The 19,814-nt window shown below is 45.3% G+C and overlaps 1 protein-coding gene across 3 annotated transcripts in view; it reads left to right on the top strand.

The window, feature by feature from the left end:
- TTYH3 (tweety family member 3) overlaps nucleotides 1-19,814 on the top strand; it is a 70,320-nt gene that overhangs the window by 15,487 nt on the left and 35,019 nt on the right. For all 3 annotated transcript variants that reach the window (XM_015876786.3, XM_015876785.3, XM_015876783.3), the window contains exon 2: nucleotides 17,795-17,964. In XM_015876786.3, coding sequence (XP_015732272.1) covers nucleotides 17,795-17,964 — 170 coding nt within the window. The remainder of the gene's footprint in view (nucleotides 1-17,794; nucleotides 17,965-19,814) is intronic.

Here is a 19,814-nt window from a genome sequence, read left to right as displayed (position 1 = left end):
CTGCACTCCAAGGGAGAGCTTATTGTTGCCTTTTTTTCCTTATGAGTTGAACAAATACTTTGAGATTTTGCTTTAAAATAAATAAATAAACAAGCTGCCTTGTGCGCTCCTGCAAGTCTATTCAAACGGACTGACTTCAGCTTTATCTGCTTTTACACACAAGAGGTAGCGTGGTTATGCACAGTCTCAGCTTTGCTTTGTGGTTTTGTGCAGCGCCCTGCCCGAAGCTCAGCACTGAAAAGTTGGGTGTTTTTAATAGCAACATCAAAGAGAAACTGATTGTGTTTTGAACTGCTGGGGGACCAAGACTTGAGTGCATTGGAGAAGCTGCTTCCTGCATCGGTATTGAATAAATCCTTGCTGTAGATTTGCTCTTGTGTGTTCCTTGTTGCACAGTGTTCTTGTACAAGAGTGAAAGAAACTTCTGATAGTGCTGTTTTCCAACAAACCAGGGGTTATTTAAAATTGGATTTGAGCCTTAAGTGTGCATGTTTATGTGCTTAGTCCTTTTCAGGCAAGACCTCAGTAGAAAAACAGTGCAAAACTGTGGCTTTAAGCACCATGTTATTTTGTGTTAATGGGGCCTGAACACGAGGACCTGCATGGGCAGCCCTAAAACTGATGCAATTCTCCCAGCCTTGACCAGCTGTGCAGCTTCAGCCCTTTAATTGAACCTCTCTGAAGTGGAAGTTTGTGGCTTCTGAGGTCATGGCTACACAGTCCCCAGACAAGGGAAGGCAGGAGGGCTTGTCTGGGTTGGTGGCATAACACTCTGCCCCCCTGGGCTGCCCAGTGATTGCACAGAGATGCTGATCTGGCTGTGAGCAGCTTTCAACACCACGCAGAGGCAGGTCTGAAGTTACAGGATAACTTGTCCTGCTGCTGACCTGAGCTGTTTTGCTGGTTTGAGGTCAGAGTGTCTGAGCTGCTGCAACCTGAACTGCACCAAGCCCTGACCCAGGTGTAAAACCCAGCTTTCTTCTTGTTATTTCATTGCTGTAACCCTGATCTGGCTTCCTGTGCCTGCACACAAGGCCCCATTGGATGTGGGTAGAAATGAGGGACTGTATCACTTCTGCAGGCAAACTCCCTGGTGTCTGAGTATTCTGCTGTGCAATAGGTAAATTTGCTCTGCTACTGGGAAAACACTTCTGCCAAGCAGGTGAACCTGAGGCAGGGACAAAGTGCCCACATGTCGTCAAGCTTTGGCACTTAGTAGGGTTTGGGTGTGTATGGAAAAGCACAAAGCTTTGTGTTGAATCTCCCCTCTTGGGGTATTGAGTCAATGAGCAGAATTCAGGAGCCAGGTAGAAGGTTCCTGGCTTTCTCTCCCTTTGTGTGATCTTACAGCTTTTTCTAAGCATTAGTGGTGTTCTTCCATGGGGGGAAAATACACTTCTGGGTTTGGCTTATAGATTAGCTGCTTCCTGTTCTTTATGGCTTCTTTCTGGTTTGGAATCGGAAACAATGCGGGGCTTGGAAAGTTGATAGAAGAAACCGCTGTACCACCAGTGACAAGAGCTTTGTGATAACATTTAATTTTTGGTTATGTCATGGCTGTGGAATTGCAGCTGAGCAGGGGATGTTGCTGTGAAGTGAACCAATGCACCCTTCTTTCCTTTTTCTTTCCTTGCTTCTTCCTCCTCTTAAAGACCTTATTCTCTGTTACTTTAATGTTCTTGGGCTGTTCTGGCTGTCATTTGAGTGCCTGATTTATATAGCTTTATTTCCCTCTGCTTCTACGGCAATGGATTATGTGGGATTCGATGCTCTCATTGTGTGCTCACCTCCATACCAACAGCTACAGAGATGATGTGAAATCATGCAGAGCTCTATGGTGCTGACATTGAAGGTATGAGGTGGTGATGTAATGTCGTTCTGCAGCTGGACGAGCAGGAATACCAATGATGGCCATCTCTAGCTCCCTGGGGTTCAGCTGTGTGTCTGAAACACAGCAACACCCCCCACCTTCCCTACACGTTTACCTGCTGTGAGCCTATCTGTGTTTTGAAGCCCTTTGCTAAGGTGCACCTCTTCTAAAGAGTAATGAGGTTGAAAGCGAGATACAGGGCTGTGTGACCAGCTACAGCCCATCCATTCATCAATGAAATTGTTTTCCAGTGCTGCATGCGGAGAGAAGCTGTCAAGGCTGATAAATGCTCTCAAGCTTCTTCACTTCTTCATTCTCCCTAGAGCTCAGTTTCTAGAAAGAAATATTGATACCTGAAGTATTGGAGATACTCATCAGGGACCAACCTGGAGTGGGGGTGGGGCAGGAATATTTTATCTGGGAGCTGGCTGGGTATGCGGTCAAAACAATAAACAGTTTATTTTCTTTTATGATGATTTTACTTAACAAAAAAAGGAAAGGAACTGAACTTTGTACGTTGAAGTGTCTGGGAGGGGACATCCTTTCAGATGTTTGGCGTGTTGGAGATAACAGCACCCTTCCTTTCATCAGTAGCCCTTTTTCTAAGTGCTTTTTGAATGCAATGCAGAGCCAGTAAGTCGGGGGCTCTGGGCATCTTATTTCTGTGCTCTGGCTGAAATAGCTCTTCCTGCTGGAGCTGCCATCGGAAATGAGCTAGCTGTACATGCTGAACAAGAGGAAGATGGGGAGTGGTTTGCTGGCAGGAAGCTTGTTGGTTCTGTTTATCTGTTCGGCAGCTTGGGAATAGCTGGTTTTGAAGCGCTATGAGTTTGGCATGTGGGAGCCAAACTTTTGTTATCTATGGAAGCTTGTTGAGAAGAAGTGGTATTTTGTGACACAAAGCTTTATAAGGAAACAAAAAATTCCCCTCCCCACTTTTAATGGAGAGATGTGCCTTAATCTGTGTGTATCCCAGCCAGTGCCTGGGATATTCGGCTGGATGTGCTTCAGTCCCAATCACGTTGGTTTGTTCTATGGTAGTTAAAAGTGATGCTGTTATTTCTGGGCTCTATAGATGAAATTTTAACTTAACTTTAGAACCTCAGACCCCTTGAATAGTCTGTTCTTACAGTATCAGCCCACATGTCGATATTTGAGAGTTACGTTATCCCAAAGATCATAAGGTACATTGATGCTTTTAAATACTTTAGCCCCAAATGAAATAGAAATTGACTTTTTTTCCTTGTTTAATCATTGTGTGAGTTTTTGTTGTTTTTTATTTTTTTCTGAAGGAGGAAATTTCTTCTTAAGGACATGTTAAAGTAATAAACATGTTTTAAACATGAATGATGAGATCTTCCTAAACACAAAGAGTGCTGACAATCTGTGGGTGCTTTTTACTTACTCTGAAATGAGAGTAACTTCAGATTAGCAGTAGAGTTCTTGGGGAGGGTTAAGTTTTCCAGGGGGAAATTTGAACTTGAGGAATCACTTGAATGGAATTCCTTGGGTAGCAGCTTCATCCTACACCTAGGAGAGCTGTTGTGCTGGGAGAAATTGTTATGGATGTGACCAACAAGGAGAGGAGGCCAAACCCAACTTGTCTAGTTGTCTGGAAATCAAATGCTCCACTGGAGTGAGTATTGAAATAGCTTGGGGAGCTGAAAGAGTCATTGGTGCCTACAGCAATGAGTGACATGAATTATGGCTGCTTGAGTCCTGGGACATCAGAGCTTGTTTTGAGCTGACCTCCCATTAAAGGACTTGAGAAGACAGCTCCTCTGAGCCAGCTTGTCCGACTTGATTAGATTGTATCTGGAGCTTGATTGAATTTGTGAACAAGATTATGAAAAGCACCATGACTGTTAATGAGGTGAGCGGACTTTTGAGGGAGAGCTCTCTTTGTATCCCACAGGTAGTGCTTGTAAGGTCAGTTAAGGCTATGAGATCTCCCTGACTTCAGCTGCAGGATCAACTTTCTTGCTGTTATGCCATTGGTCTTACAAACACACGGGACTTGTTTCCTGAATGTGATGTTTGCATTACCATAGGACAGGCTTCAGTCCCTCCTGAAACAGGAGGGTTTTTTCTGTCTTGGCTGTTACCACAGTGGTCACAGCTCCTGGGATTATGGGAAAAGCTTTGATCACCAAGCACAGAAACAAAAATAGGTATGATTGTTAGGGTGGAGTTGTGTTTGCTGTGCTTCGTTGCTCCAGCAGGTCAAATTTAGATAGATAACAACTCTGGACTTAAATAACAATCTCAATATTTGTGAAGTAGATAGGATGTCAGTCTGACTTCCATTTGTGAATGTGAGGATTTTACAGCCTCTTGTAAGATGAGAGGAGAACCTCATTACCTTATGTCTTAGACTCATAGAATGGCCTGGGTTGAAAAGGACCACAATGATCATATAGTTTCAACCCCCCCCCCTGCTGTGTGCATCCTCACCCAGGATGGACAACTGTTAAGGTTTAGAGGCAGCTATACTGCCTATAGCTGTGGGGCTGCACCAGTGTGTGGGGTGAGGCAGCACCTGCCTATGCTTTGTCCTGGCCATCTTCTCTTGCCCAACATCAGCAGTGATGGTGGAGAAAGGGCAGAGTAATCTCCAACACATTGCTATACATTGCTGTAAGTGTGGAAAGAAACGCTTTGTGGGGAGATCCCACTCATGGAAATGATGCTTCGTACCTCTTTTCTGTGGCAATGAAAGCAAGCTGATGCAGAAATAATAGCAATCTCCAAGCCTGAGGATGGTGCACCTGTAAATGACTGTGAACCTCTTTTGCTAAAGCTTTAAATAACCAAGCAATCTAACATTTAGCTGTCTGCTTATCGAGTGTCTCCACACCTCGTTTGGTTGTACTGAACTCAGAGGAGCTGACAAAAGATGTGGCAGACTTTGAAATGAAATTGTATTCTTGGTCCCTAAACGTTTTCTACATGGTTCTGGAAGGGAGCTGTGTGGGAAAGGTGCTGTATTTCTTTTTTATTTGGTTAATGTCAGCATGGTCTGGAACCAGCACCCTTTCAATAGAGAAGCCAAGATTTGTTTGGTTTGCTTTCCTGTTGCGACTCTTTTCTCCTTTGCTTTCTTAAGTTAATGGAGTGCAACACCTACAAGCGCAGCACTGATGCTTGTGCTGATTTTGAGGAATATTAACACCTTCTGGGTGCCAGCACCGCTCCAACCCGCCAGACATGAGCACAACTGCACATCTCACCCCATGCCTGTGCCTGCAATTGTCTTCCCGCTGAGCCATGGAACGAGGCAGAACCTAGGTTTGCCTTATTGTGGTGTGATTACCCTACACAGCCTGCCCGTCCTTCTCTTTTCGAGGTGCTGCTGCTTTGCTGTCTCTCCCTGATTGACCTCTGCTGGGGACAGGGATCGATGCGTGCAGAGCTGCAGCGCTGAGGCAGTCGGTGCCTGTGCCTGTCACGCTCTGCTGTGGGCTGGCAGCATCCCAGCCCTGGGTTCGTTGCTGTGCAGCTCTGGGAGGCAGCAGCCAATGCTGAGCGTGAGCATCGGTGCCCTCAGCTCCCCAGATAGCTCCTGAGGTGCCTTTATTCCAGTCTGAAGCGTGCAACTCCTCCGCTGCTTCTTGTCTCCGACCCTCTACCTCTCCTTTCCATCCCCCTCTGCTGCCTCGTGTTGTTGTTTTGAATGTTCATGCTGTTGAGTCTCCCGTTCGGTCTCGGATGGAACTGACTGCATTTATCACACCCACGGAGCGACCGCCTCCGCTCAGCGGTGTGTGGGGGGAGAGCTGTCACCTTCTGGTGCTTCGTGACCGTGTCAGGTGGGGTAGGTCATGCAGCTGGAGGCAAACAAGCTGAAAATAGCCCTAAAATGGGGTCATCAGCCATTTTGTGTGCAGATGCTCACAGCCGGCAAGGCACGCTGCATAACTGTGAGGTGATTTGGGGCCCCTGTGCAGGAGGGGTGCTGGCTGAGGAAGCCCACTGTGATGGCTGGGGGTCTTGGGACCGTGCCACTAGGAGAGGAGGTGATGGCACAGGGTTGGATCCATCAGCAGCATTCTTATACTTGAAGGAGAGGTTGGAGAAGACAGGGTCAAACTGTTCTCCAGGGTGCATGGCAAGAGGATGGTGGTGATGCACTGGACCAGGCTGCTCAAGGAGTCTGTGGATGCCCCATCCCTGGAGGTATTCAAGACCAGGCTGGATGTGGCTCTGGGCAGCCTGGTTTGGTGGCTGGTGACCCTGCACATAGCAGGTGGGTTGAGACCAGATGGGCACTGTGGTCCTTTTCAACCCAGGCCATTCTGTGATTCACTGATGGGGCAGCGGCCATGAGTTACATTGGGAAATGGCAACTGGCTGTGGCTGCTTACAAACTGTTTTTCCATGGTGCTGTAGTAGGGGCTGAGGGGAGGGCTGGAAAGCCAAGCTTCAAGACACTTGAAACTTGCTTGGACAAGGCTTGGAGCAGTTTCATCCAGCTATGAAATTAGTCCTACTTTTAGTAGCAGGTTGGACTACAGTGACCTCCAGAGGTCTCTTCCAGCCTATTGTTCTCTGCTACTTTATGGGGCCCATGAAATCAAGGTTTCTCTCTGCAATTTTGTAGCAGTGACGTGTTGACCTCGTGGAGTGAACACTATAAAACTGGAGCCTTAAATATGTGCATTTAACATTTATGGGAATTAATCTTTTAGGACTCAGTGGCGCCTGCATTCAAGTTACTGGGAAAGCAGACCAGACAGCTCTGAACGCTGCTTTCCCCTTTTCCCAGGGGTGCCAAGTTAAGACTGAATGGTGCTTCATCTCCCAGTTATCCCCCACTCCCCATTAGTGTGATCTCTGTTTATAAGCTATGCCTTCCATTCAGGTACTCTCTTTCAAAATTGTATTGACTCATGTCAAGAGCACTATATAAAGTCATTTTTATTTTAACTAATAAACTTGGTGGTGTGCGAGTAGATTCCAAACTGTAATAAGAAGCCAACCAGCAGCTTCCTCCACCTTCTGGGGTCCCAGGAGGTTACTGGAGCAGAACACTGCACCAGTTTCTTGTTTGTGTGGTGTCTGGATTTGCTTCTTTGCTTCGGTGTTTTCAGCGTGGCTCTTGGTAAGCTGGTGTGAGGCTGGTAGGCTGCTGTGTGCAGGGCCAGCATCTGACAAATGACTTTAGGAGGGGAAAGCAACCTAAGTAGCTTAATAGGATTTAGTTCTGTCTACACTGTCCTGCCAGAGCATGTTATAAACCACTTTAGTGGGATTCCTTCTTTAAATATAACCATGACATCAGCGTGGGCAGAACCTCCATAAGAGCTCTGGGAACTCTCCTGTAAAATTGATCTTAAAATGCAGTTGAGAAGAATGAATGAATGCCTGTGCTGCAGGACTTGAGGTCTGGGAGCAATATTATGTGTGAGCAGGATGGAAGGATCTATGAAGGAGTGTATTAGCTTACCTTCAGAGCGCTTTGATTTCTAGTGTCGATGATGCATCTGTTAGGGAAAGCAGCTAACAAGAAATAGGATGAAGTGGTACAAATACACACTGCTACTAACTGCTGTGACTACTGGTGCAGCAACGTATTTGACCATCCTTATATTATCCCAGGACTTGGTGGTGAAGGAAGGAAGTGAGGCGTGCTTGTCCCTAAGTATGTGATAGAAGCCTGGCATTGCTGAGCTGGGAGGGAACTATTTCCCCCCTCCTTCCAGATGCCACTGGAAAATGGAGAAACAGTGAAGAGATGCTGAGATCTGAGGCTGTCAAGTGGGGTGCCCTCTGTAATTCATTTGGTGGCACTGGATTTCACCTGTAACTGCATGGCTTTGCAATCTGTATGCACGCTTACTCTTGTCCTGTTGAAGAATCACATGGACCATTGTTCCTAGCACAGCAGCAGGACAGTGGTGTGGCAGAGTTGGATGTGCAAACCACTTGCCAGAATGCTGCTCTCAAGGCAGCAGCACTGTTTTGCACCCACTTGCTGTGTGGACTATCTGCAGCTCCACAGCACTTCACAGCAAAAGCTGTAAAGAAAGCATCACTGCTCAAATAGCTTTTCTCATCAGCACAGCTACCAGAGGCCCTCATCCCTTCTCAGTGCTGGCGAGGAGCCTACATGAGGCCTTTCTTTGCTCTGTGCTTCCCGTGCACGGGCTGCAGAGCAGTGTTTAATGGGGCTGCCGGCCGTGTCAGTGGTGCAGGAGCAAAGGCTCCAGCTGTGACTGCGGTGGGTCTTGGCTGGCGTGGAGGTTTTTTGATCTGCTTCCTCTCTTAGTCTCTCTATGGTATTTTTTGTTCCTGGGTTTGAAGGTTCCCAACAGTGAATATTGGTTCTCAATAGTGAATATTGGTTGACTTTGTCCTGGAGGGGTGTTTTTTTTTAGAGTTTTCTTTTCCTCCTTTAATAAAAGGGGAAAAACAAAACAAAAATGCAAACAAAGTCAAGGAAGATGCAGTGTGAGAATAATTCCTGTGCAGGAATTGAGTTTTTCTTGGGGGAGGGAAATAAACTGCTTGTGTTGAGGGAACAGATTTCCTTTGTGTTTTTTTCCTTGTAACCCCAGTGCTGTAGCTTCAAAGAGGAAGTTTTGGAGTGAATTTAAGGTGAGAAATGCAGCCCTCATCACTGCCAGTCTGAGTGTCCATGTTCTTTGAGTAGGCAGGTCAGCTCAGATCTGTGGCCCATAGGTAGGTCAGGGGTCTGCATCCCTCCCAGCTCATAGTGGAGATCTCCAGCCCCATGGGGCAGGCTGCCATGTCCTTTGGGGCTTCTCCTCACGGCCAATGTGCTGCCTTAAAGCTGGCTTTACATAGGAATTATGTCATAAGGACAGCTCGCAACAGCACAATGGGTTGGGACTTAACTGAAATGTTGAAGACTGTGGAAATGTCGATATAGTTGAGTTTAGTGTATGCAGCAGTGAATGTATGGCAAAAAAAACCCAAACCCAATACCCTAAAATATAAATGGGATTAAAATGGTGCCTGCAGAGGTGCTGCCGTGTACAATTTTCTGGGCAAGATATCATTCTGTAAATGATTCAGGAACACTACCCCACTGGCACAGCAGTGATTATGTTATCTATGTTTGTCTTAAATATTTTTGTCTCTCCTGGGTTTCTATGGACTTCTTGTGTTCCTATGGTACAGTGGGAATGCTTCTACAATCCCTCTGATTGCAAGGAGTGCAAATTCATTGCTTCCAATTAAAAAGTGCTTAGTGTTTTTTTGCAGATCAGTTCTGAGACTTGCCACAAAACCACTGCTCTACCCTGGACAGTCTCCTTAAAAATGAGCTCATCTGGTTAGATGCTGGAATATGCTATTTACACACATTACTTGAGAACAGAGGTAACACTGCTGCTTTTCTTTGCCCATACAGCATCACTTCTCCCCATAGTGAGTGAGCTTCCTTACCTGTTTGTGTTCCATTAGTGGACTCTTCGAAATCATGGTTCCAGCCCCACTGAAATTATTGGAGATGGAAGGCTGCAAAATGATGTCCCTAAGGGGATGGGATGCCCTGCAGGGGTCCTACAGTGGAAAAGCGTGGAAGGCAACCTGCCTGACTTTCTATAACTGCTTCAGTCCAAGTGCCATTGTTTAAAACTATAAATAAATCTGTTAAAATGAACTTCTTTTGTATGGAAATTTTGGAGGTAAATTTGGAAAGTGGGTGTTTTTATTTGAACTCCCGGGGTATAGTTATGAAGTGGCCACACTTGATCTGTTTTTTCCCTGCTTGGATATGTTTGCAAATCACGAGATGCATGGAGAAGTTGCCAGCACTGTATGAAAGGAAGAATGCTTGTGCTGTACATCTGTGCATGCTCTATATGCAGCAGGATGCATATGCGATTTGTTCAGGTTTTTCCAAAGGCTTCTTAACTGGTGTGTGTGATGTGATATTGAATCACTGAAGACAACCCAGCAAGTCAAAACTAATGTTGAATGATGATGGAAATAACCACGTTATCTGCATCTGTCACTCCTGTGGAAACTACCATCCCTGATGATGGGATGAACTGATCCTGTTGATAGGTGGCTGTTCTGTTGAGTGATGTTTCCATATCTGGGATAAGTTTTTTGTTTTCTGTTCTGCTTAGGAAAGGCTCTTTTTTCCACTGTCCTTCCCCAATGTTTTGCATTTCCATTTCCAAACAGAAAAGGTGTGTGTAAGCCTTTCTCAGAGCAGGTTGGTGTCTGATTGCTGTGGGATGAACTGTGGCAGGTGCTGGGCTGATCCCGCTTGAGAAGCCCAAGAGCTGGTTGTTTGAACCCTAGTGGCTGATGCTCTCTGATTTGCTTAGCTGTTTTAAGAGAGGATTAGGCAGACCAAGTAGTACTGCTGTGATCCTGAATATGGCTTTTAATTTAAACCAGCACTATGTCATTCCCTACTCTATCCTGGGGAAAAAAAAACAACAGGCTTTGGGTCCTGAAGAGGAACAGGGTAGTAGAAGGGGGTGCATATAACTGCCCTTACCAAAATGTAGGCAGAGCTCTTATGATGCATAGGAGCCACATGAATACTTGTGTTTTAAACCACATCTCATAAGAAATAGCAGCAACTAAAGAGAGCTGGTAGCCTGCAGTAGAACACGAATGCCTTACAGATGGGGGGGTATGAAAGCAAATCCCTGAGACTGGTGTTGTCTATGTGTGGTCAGCATAGATAGGTAGCAAATGTGGTGTCCAAACACTTTGCTTGACTGTGAGCAAGGATAGGCACATATCTTTTTTCCCCTCTAAATGAAATGTATTGTCTGAGAGCCCACGTTGTAGAAGGGGGAGGGGAAAGAGGGGGGAAAATGGATTAAGTCACTGGGCTTCAGGCCTAAGCATTTCCTGCCTTTTTTAAAATATACCACTGCTGCAAAGGTCACGTGCTGAGCTGTGCAAGCGAACCCCAGCCTGTGGCTGTGTGCAACAGGCAGCTTGGCAGTGCTGCATCTCGCCTTCGGGGAGTTCCAGGCAAGAGAGAGTGGAGCCCAGCTCCCGCAGCAGGGATGGGGATGGGGAATTGTCTTGGCATGGGAATTTATACAGCACTTGGGCTGGAGCCAGGTAATGCAGGCAGTACTTGCTTATCCCTGAGTTCAAGGAGCATTAAATTCATACTGCCTTTATAGCACAGAGTTTCTTTCCATTATCCACTTTACTGGAAAATTACCTTGTGAGGAGATTGGATTTTTAAGACTTTAATGGATGATACAGCTTTCTAAGCAAGGAAATGAAGTTGCTTTTAAAAGACTGAGTATAGGGACCACTGTTGGGCAGGATGGTGTGAGCTCATCCCATGTGGGAAAGGAAATGTGTTGGGACTGTGCAGGTCTGATATGGGTGAGCTGGACAAATGTATGCATCAGCTGTGCAGGAGAGACCCAGTGAACTCTTCCAGTGCTCCCTTTGGAGCCCTCCACCTTCACTTTCCCAATATTTATTTGATCTTTGTCTTTAAGCAAAGCTAATAGGCTTAACTTCATCCAGCTGGGAATGATAGCAAAAAGTAAACTTCTAAAGCTGAAGTTCTCAAGGGGGTTCCTTACACATTTTGCTGATCTGGGATTTGGGGGCAAAGACGTGCATTGAGCACCAGTGCATCCATGGCTTTTTTTTTTAGAGCTCTGCAATGGAATCTGCAGAATCCCCAGGAAGGAAATCCGCCTTTTCAGCGAGAATGCTCATTTGACAAGCTGCCAGTTCTGAGCTAAGCCTCATTTAATAAAGATTGAGTCTGTGGGGACCTGTCAGTGGAAACTGAATTTGGTGAGAGTGTCTCATTCTTTTCATCGCTGTAGTGCAGAGAGGCTTTCAACCAGCATTATGGAGAAACTAGGGATAAGAACATCCAGTTTGGAGGACCCCCTTACCTCTGGGAATGGTTCCTTGCTGTGTAAGATGGAGATTGCTGAGTTGGTAACAGCTAAGGGAATAAAAGGATTGTTATTTGACTTCAACCCACTAGAATGCCAGCGTTCACTGCTGATTAGCATGGATTAGATCTGCATTCGTGGGCAGGAAAAAAAATCCAACCCAATTGTTAAGCAAATCCTTTCTACTTAGTGCTCTGCATCTCTCTTTGGTTTATGTGGTGAGAGGCTGTGCTGAAATTCAAGCACCCGCCACCATGCGACCAATGGAAGCTGAGGTGTCTAGATGTACCTGCACTATAAACTGTTAAATCACAGTTCTCAACCAAACTCTGGTGCTGACTGCAACGCGTGCTGGTTATTGCAACAAACAGCATATCTGAAGGGCCTTGCCTTTTTGGCCTCAGTGCTGCTGGCTTGTGTGAGTTGGACCAAATATAAAGGCAACGTGGAAAGTCTTTAATTATGAAGTAAGAGGTCAGAATGTTAGTATGGAGGAAATGGTGATAAATTTTTAATCAACCTAGCCTTGTTCTCAGTCGTTACCCGTACAAGAGCACTTGAGAATTTAATCTGAATTAACTGGAGGAATAAATTCAAAGCAGATTAGTTAAACCACTTTAAATGCACTAAAGTGAATTAAACTGCATTGAATTAAGGCCATTCTAGTTAAACTACAGTAAATCCCTGTGTGAACGCTCATTTGTAATTAAAGTGGCTTTAGTTCACAGCTCTAATTCCAATTAACTCCAGAATGCCCTTACCTGTGTAGGTTGTTTCTCAGGACGGAGAAAACCAGCCTATGTATTTACCCAGCCTGGCTGAATAGATTTCAGCTATCTAGTCATGTTAGATGTTTCAACTGCGGATCCGTTCTAGCTTGGTGTATTATCCTCAGGTGATTTTAAAAGTAAAAATAAAGAAGCATGACATAATCCTTGGCATTTCCCTTTTTTTCCCAGAAAGGAAAGCCAGTAGCCAAAAAAGCCAAAGGCGAAGTGTTGGCCTATATTGCTGCTCCAGTGTGGACTTGCTGTTAGTACATCTATCCATAATGTACTGCACTTCTGTACAGCGTGCTTTCCCTGGGAGATGTCTGTATAAGGAGATAAGACAGTAGAACCTGTCCTCTGTTTCCATGGTGCTCTTCCTCTCTGCTGGGGGATCCCTAATGAAGGAGAACACATCCCAGTACTGTGGGAAAAGGCTCTTCCATATCACGTTTCCTGCCCAGCCTGGCTCTCTGCTGTGTTGAATACAGTAATTGGCCTGGGAAGGCCTCTTCCCCAGGCAGAGGAGATAGGGATGGTTTGGTGCTGAGATCAGTAGCAGCTTCCATGTCGTCCCCCCAACCCCTTTCCCAATTAGATTTGCCAATACATGGTTGCCTGTGTTCTCCCTTCTCTAGAAGCTGTGGATGAATGACATCCCAAGACAGCGAAGCACCTCAATGAACGCCACATGCAACTCTTCCCATCAGATGGGAGATGAAATGAAAGTCAAGCCTATGAGCTCACAGCAGCACATTCAGAACAAGCTGATGAGGGGTCAAAACGTGCTGCTTCCGTTGCCAGCATTACACAGAGTTTGGTTTAGTAGGACATAATTACTTATCTGTGAGTACGTAAGCTCCTCAGATGCTGCAAAAAAAGGTGTGGGAAGGAGGGTGGGCTTGATGCTATCCCACAGAAGTTTCTTTTCTTGCTAAGAAGACTTCCGTCCTTCATGGAATAAATAGAGATGAGTGCTGCTTTGGCAGCAGCCCAGTTTGCTTCATTTGTTCTTCTGGGTGAACGTTTTTCTCTTCCCACACTCCTTTAACCTTTTCTGTCTGTTTTATTATCACAATCTTAAGTGGCTGCATGGAAATCCAGAAGGAACGTTAGTTGCAGATTGAATGGAAAGCTTTTTGTTTTTAGGCAAATGCCAACTTGAAGGTAGAACTATAAAATGGTTTTCAATCTGGCAATGATTAATACAGCCCTGTTGTTGGGATGCTCAAAAGCTATAGCTGCTGGGTTTTATATCTTTGTCCTGTGGGTTGGAATTGCAAAGTTTAAGATGAAATAATTTTTAAACTATTAAGGGAAGATTAAAAGCAAAGCGCTGTGATTTTCAGAAACCACCTGAGGGCTTTCAGCTTTGGTCTCAAGTTTCTTCTTGAGGTTTTAGTGGACTTTATGACTAGTAATAAAATAGCAATGCTATCCAGAAATAACTATCGCCTATTCCATGTGAATGGTTGTTCACTATGCCGTGCTGCTGCTAATATAGCTCAGGTCAAGAAAATACGGTTATTGGAAGCTGGATAGGTTGAAATGGGTAAAACTTCAGTTAATGCACATTGATTCAAAATAATCCATGTGCTTATTCAGGATTAACTTTCTAACCCTGTGCTGGTGCCAGGATTTATTGTGCCAAGTAACCTTTGTGGCAGGCAGAGGTGGAGGTGGGAGGACTCCCTCAAGCCATCACTCCTCTTATAGCTAGGTGATGAACCAGCAGCTCTTCTGGCAATGTTGGATCTTGACACTTCTGTGAGTGCAGTCCAACATTTACCTCCTATTTTAGAGTGCTTCATCTTTATTTTGAGCTTCCCTCTATTAGGAAATGTACTCGGATGTACCTTGTATAGCCCTTTTTTGTTGTGTAGATTGATATTCTCTTTCTTAACTGCATTTGTGATGGCAATTTCTTATGTGAGGCCACTTCCTGCTGGGGAGGATGGAATGGAGCATCCGTCCCTTAAGTGCAATTTCAGCAGCAGAAATTAGCCTTCGAGGACCACAGAGATGAGAGAGACATTCATGAACATAATGACGTAGATCACAGTTGGGAACTTGTGGTTGGAGTGAGCTGCAAACAGCTGTTTTGCGTGGGCATTTGTCATCCAGTGGACAGGGCTGCATGTTGGTTGAATCTGTCTGCAATAACAGAAGGTCCTGGAGGCTGTGAATTATGCTGCACTTAAGGCCAATCAGCATATATGTCTTTGGGTGCAATATCAGCACCTAAAGGTACCCTAGTACAGTGTGCAGGCTCCTGGCTCAATCCAGCTAACCAGCACAAGGGTGTTTTTCTGGGGGGAGCTTCTTGCCTTGCCCTGTATTTCCTGCTATGATGGTGCTTCTCTCTGCAAGAGAACCTAGATGTTTTCTGTCCCTTTTGGCTTCTTATTCCCATTGAGTGGGTGAATGCCATAAACCCTGGCAGCCAGTCTGAGCTGAGGAAGGTAGTTTACACTGCAGGAGGCTGTTGAGCACATTCCTGCACAAGACCAGACCAAGAGCATTCAGGTTTCACGGTGCCCTTCCAAACTAGCAGTGCTGCTCTTGGTTACTTCCCTGTGTACCACTGTTTGCTTTTATTTTGAAAGAGCTTCTGAACACCGTAGCTTTGTCTCCTGCCAGCCTGGCTGATACCACTTGGATTTACGCTCATTTTCAGGGACTGCTCTGTCTCCGCTTCTGCCATTAGTGTCAGCACAGTGGTAAAATGTTGCTCCTCCAAGTTGTCTCCGTTTTCCTGTAAGGGCAGTTCATGCATCATTTGCGATAAAGGTTCTGATAGTTCAGCAAATGTTCAAAGACAAATTGATGCTCTTTTGTGGCAAAAGGCCCAGTGCATAACTTTACATTTACTCGGGATAATGTGGCCTTGGATAACCGAGTCCCAGATTTAGTGTTGCAGGATGAAATGTCTGAGGGCTTATCCAACCTCAGCCTCCCTTTTTAAATACTGTTATTTAATCCTGAGAAGCAGGCGCAGGCATATCTGTGGTTACAACCAGGCTTTCACTGCCAGCCATCTCTGGGTCCTAAACTGACTCATCAGTCAAAAAGATTAATAACTGCTCTGCTGGATGATTTCACTTGTTGTCATGGCACATGTCCATTAATGGAAAACAAATATTTGCTGGAAAATGAAACACAGATCTTGGTGCACTGGCCAGCCAAGTCCTTTTGGCTAAGTGCTTATATTCAGCATATGTTAAGGTGTCCCTTCAAAGCGAGGACTTCAGGTTCTTTGGTGCACAGCAGTCTTTTTAGGAGGCTTTTTTCCCCCTTACTCTTTTCTTCTCCCCATTTGACGGGATCTGTTCCTCCACATCTGGAGCTGCAGTGACTTTCTTGCTGATACAGAGTCTGTGGGAGAAGATTTTTGGTGTGCTCTGCTTTCCAGCAGCAGTGCCTGCGGGTGTGTGCGGGAGGGCTGAGGGTGTGAGCGAAGAAGTGCAGGCATGCAATGCAGGAAAGCTTGGCGTTGCGGCAGCCTGAAGTGTTTAAAAAATAACCAGCGTCCCTGAGGAGCTTTGGTACGCTGAATGTGTTGGTTAATTTAGTATTGAGTGCTTGTGCATGGCAGGCCTTTAGAAGTTGGGGAACTTCAGGTCTCTGAAGGCAGCTTCCCTCTCGAAGGCCTCTCTCTGCTCAGGAACTCGAGCAGCGCACACCATCTGGCGTAATCATGGGAAAGGGGGATTGTGCTTTTTCCCTTCCACCCCCACTTCTCTCTCTCTCAAACATCCCAAGGTTCAGTTCCTATAGGGGGACGGAGTTTCAGATGTTTGGTTTGGGAAAGCTACACCTGTAGGCGCTTTGCATCCCTGGTGTGGCTGCTGAGCTGTGGGTTGGTTCCTTTGGTCTGTGTAGGCAGGCAGCACGGCACAACATGGAATATCTGTGACGCAGCAGACAGCCCTAATGAGCATGAATCTCATTATGAATGGTTGATGGGCACTGCAGCCTGTAAACACTGATGTTGGCTTGGCTGGGAAGTATGTTCCAGTGTTGTGTGGCTTGTGTAGCTTGCCAGGATAATAACCCAGCTGTGAGGTACCTACAGAGCAAGCTTGGGAGGAGGGAAGGGAAAGAAAAACTTTACTGAAGAGGAACTTGTTACCAGTCTGGCTTAGAAGTGTTCACAAACTTTGTTGATGATCTTTGTTGCAACTGTGGCCAGAAGGACAAGAGATGCTATTTTAAAAAGCCTAAACCTTTGTGTTACATTTGCCGACAGGGATCTATGCCTGCCTCTTCAATATTAGGGCATTGATGGAAACTTAGGGCCTTTAATGATGCTTATGGTTAGTTGGTGTTTGTTACCACTAGCCAAGGGAGTACCCTCAAACTTTTCTACATGAAATTAAGTCCTTTATTTCATTCATTCATGTGAGACAGGGTGGCTGGATTTGGTGTTAGAAGTGATTTCACTTTTTATTCAGCAAAGCAGTTTTGAATTTTGGCATTTGGGCCAGGATTTTCTGAATACAAAGCAATTGGAATGGAGTAAACCACTTATAAAGCTTTCCTGTTTACCCAGGGCGTATTTGACTAGAAATAGGTGTGACATACATCACTCATGAAGAGATGTTCCAGGCCCTTTATCATCTTTGTGAGATCACATCAATGAGAGGTTTACTACCTCAGCTTGTGACTACTTTGAGCTGCTGTGTCTGTAGCACCTGCATTAGTTTTGCTGTATATTTTTAAGCGGATGGGTGGTGTATGGAGGGTTTAGCACTTATTCTAGGCCTATCTAGAATAGAAGAGTTGCATGGGCATTCTTTTTCTTTTTAATTCAATCTCATTCATGTATTATATATTCCACCCCCTTTCAGACCTACTCATGCACTTGGATTTCTAATGAAGAACCCTGCATATTTATTCATGAGGATTAAAGGACTGTACAGATAGAGGCAGCTGGCCGAACTGTTTATTTATTTTTTTCCCTCTCTCTAAATCTGCTGACCTCTGATCTGGAGCAAAGGGGAAACCCTCCCTGATTGACTTTGACTGTTTGTGGACCGGGGTGGACAAAATGGCTCAGCTCCTTGTGGTTCAGAGGCGGGATGTGGTATCACTGAGTCGAGGCAGGAGGAGGAAGTGAGGCTGCAAGTTTATGGCTTCTGGAAGCAAAGCAAAACCCCCTACCTAACAGCTGGTTTCCAGAGTTGTCCTTCAGCACTGCATTACTGCTCTGGTCTCCGGGCCCTGCTTGCATCCTGCACTGTGAACTCAAGGTGGCCGTGGGTGACGATGGCTTTTGTTTCCCACAGGCCCTGCTGCTGCTGGGTGGCATCGCGCTCTCCTGCCTGGCTCTGGACCTGCTCTTCCTTTTGTTCTACTCCTTCTGGCTCTGCTGCCGCCACCGAAAGAGTGAAGAACATTTGAATGCCGACTGCTGCTGTACAGCATGGTGTGTCATCATCGCCACCCTGGTGTGCAGGTAAGGCTGGCGGGGATGCTCTTCTGCCATGGTGCAGGATGTCCTATGTGCTGTTCTCATATGTGGTACGCTTGCCTGTAGTTAGTAATTGTTGGCGGTCATCTCTCCTTCACTCTGTATTTGTGTGTTTTAAAGATCTGTAATGTATTTTCTTCCACTCTACCACTTGCTGAAGTGCCTAATGATTTCAGTGATGTGAAAAGGAATAGCTAATGGCCTGCTCTTTGATACTGTGCAAGTGGTAAATCAAAGGCGCTATCTCCTTGGCTGCTTAATGCTTAAGTAGAATGTTGTCCACAGTTCAAGGAATTGTCAAGTCTAGGTGAGGATTTCCTGGTGTCCATAAAGAACAACTACAGGGAAAGTGGATTATGAAGAAAGAGGCACAGATCATTCTTTTGGGTCTGGAGGTATTGGTTTTTGACTGGACGTGGACATGCAGATGGAGCTTGCGTAAGGCATTGCTGAGTTTCATGTATACCAACATGCAGTGGTTGTTAGTGATGCTGCCAGTGTCAGCACTGCTTCATCTCGTGACTGAACAATGGAAACTTATGGAGGTAAGGTGAAAAGAAAGGTTGCTGAAAACAAGAGAGTTAAGAAGCTAGTGGAGAACATTGCAGAAGACACTGAGAGACACTATGGTTTTTGGTCAATGAAGATGTAATTCCTATTTCCTAGAAATTCAATGGTGGGATCTGGAAGCAGGAGATAACAACGACAAGCTTGCATTTTGTCATCTCATGGCTCACTGTAATTGCTAATAGATCACATTCTAGATCCACCACCTTTATGGAAGCAAGCATGTTCCTTGAAGGCCGTGCTTAACTCTTCAAGGGCTATTAATGGACTTGTCTATTTACCCTTTCAAGGTATATCCGAGAGACTGGAAAACCCTTGTAGTACTTGAACAAACACCACAGCACAGACACTGCTATGTTGTGAATATAGCAAGCTGAGGATATATTTGCCTATGAAGTCCAGGGCTCAGTGATTTGGAGAGCTAGTGCATTGGCAAATTACGCTGCCTTTGCACAGAGCTCTTTCTCCTGTGCTTTGCTGACTGCAAGTAAGTGCCTGGAATAGAAAGACAAACTAGAGAACAAGTCATAAAGAAGAAATCTCAACTTCAGTCACCCTTATTTTTAGTGATCTCAAGAGCTTCAACTGCATCCATTCCAATCCACTGAAAGCTCTGTTGTCCTAACCCTTTTGTACAGAAGCTCCAACTGATTCTATTTATAGTTGTGTTGCTGCTACAGGCACTTGTTAGCTATTGTTATGCAGCATTCATGTCCAAGACAGCTGCTGCAGTGTGGTAGTTCTGTTTGTTTTTAATTGTAGGCAAGGTTGAAAAGGAGGAATACTGCATATCTCCCCAAGTGTGCCTGAGACAATTTAAAGTTGGAAGGTCAGCATTTAAATTCTGGTGAGACTGATGCTATTCCCAGTCATGGCCGCAAGCCGGAAAACATTTTAGGCTCGTTCTAAGTGTAACCAGTTGGTTTACATCCTTGGTGTACCATTTGTTTTAGCAAGTATTAAATTCAGGAGTATCCTAAAAATTAAGATTCTACTGGGATCTGTGGTGATATTGCATGAATACTTGTTTTGAACCATTTTGTTATTTTTAAAGTCCCCACTGACCTTGGTTTGTTTAGTGATAGCAGGATGATATCATCCATGGGAGATGAAGGTGCTGTCTGAGTGTTGCTGCTCTCCTGTGGGACTGAGCTCTGTGTTCTGCCCCTCTCCCAGCAGCTGGACATGACAGTGCTCTTGAACTGATGACTTCTGGCTGTCTGCACTCGGTGTTTGTCTGGGAATGCAAACACAGCTCCCAGCAAGCA

The sequence above is a fragment of the Coturnix japonica genome, chromosome 13, assembly GCF_054131305.1.
Source record: "Coturnix japonica strain WE chromosome 13, WE-NBRP24, whole genome shotgun sequence".
NCBI lineage: Eukaryota > Metazoa > Chordata > Aves > Galliformes > Phasianidae > Coturnix > Coturnix japonica.
Note: the sequence above shows the minus strand (reverse complement) of the source record. Positions and strands in the feature narration are given on the sequence as shown.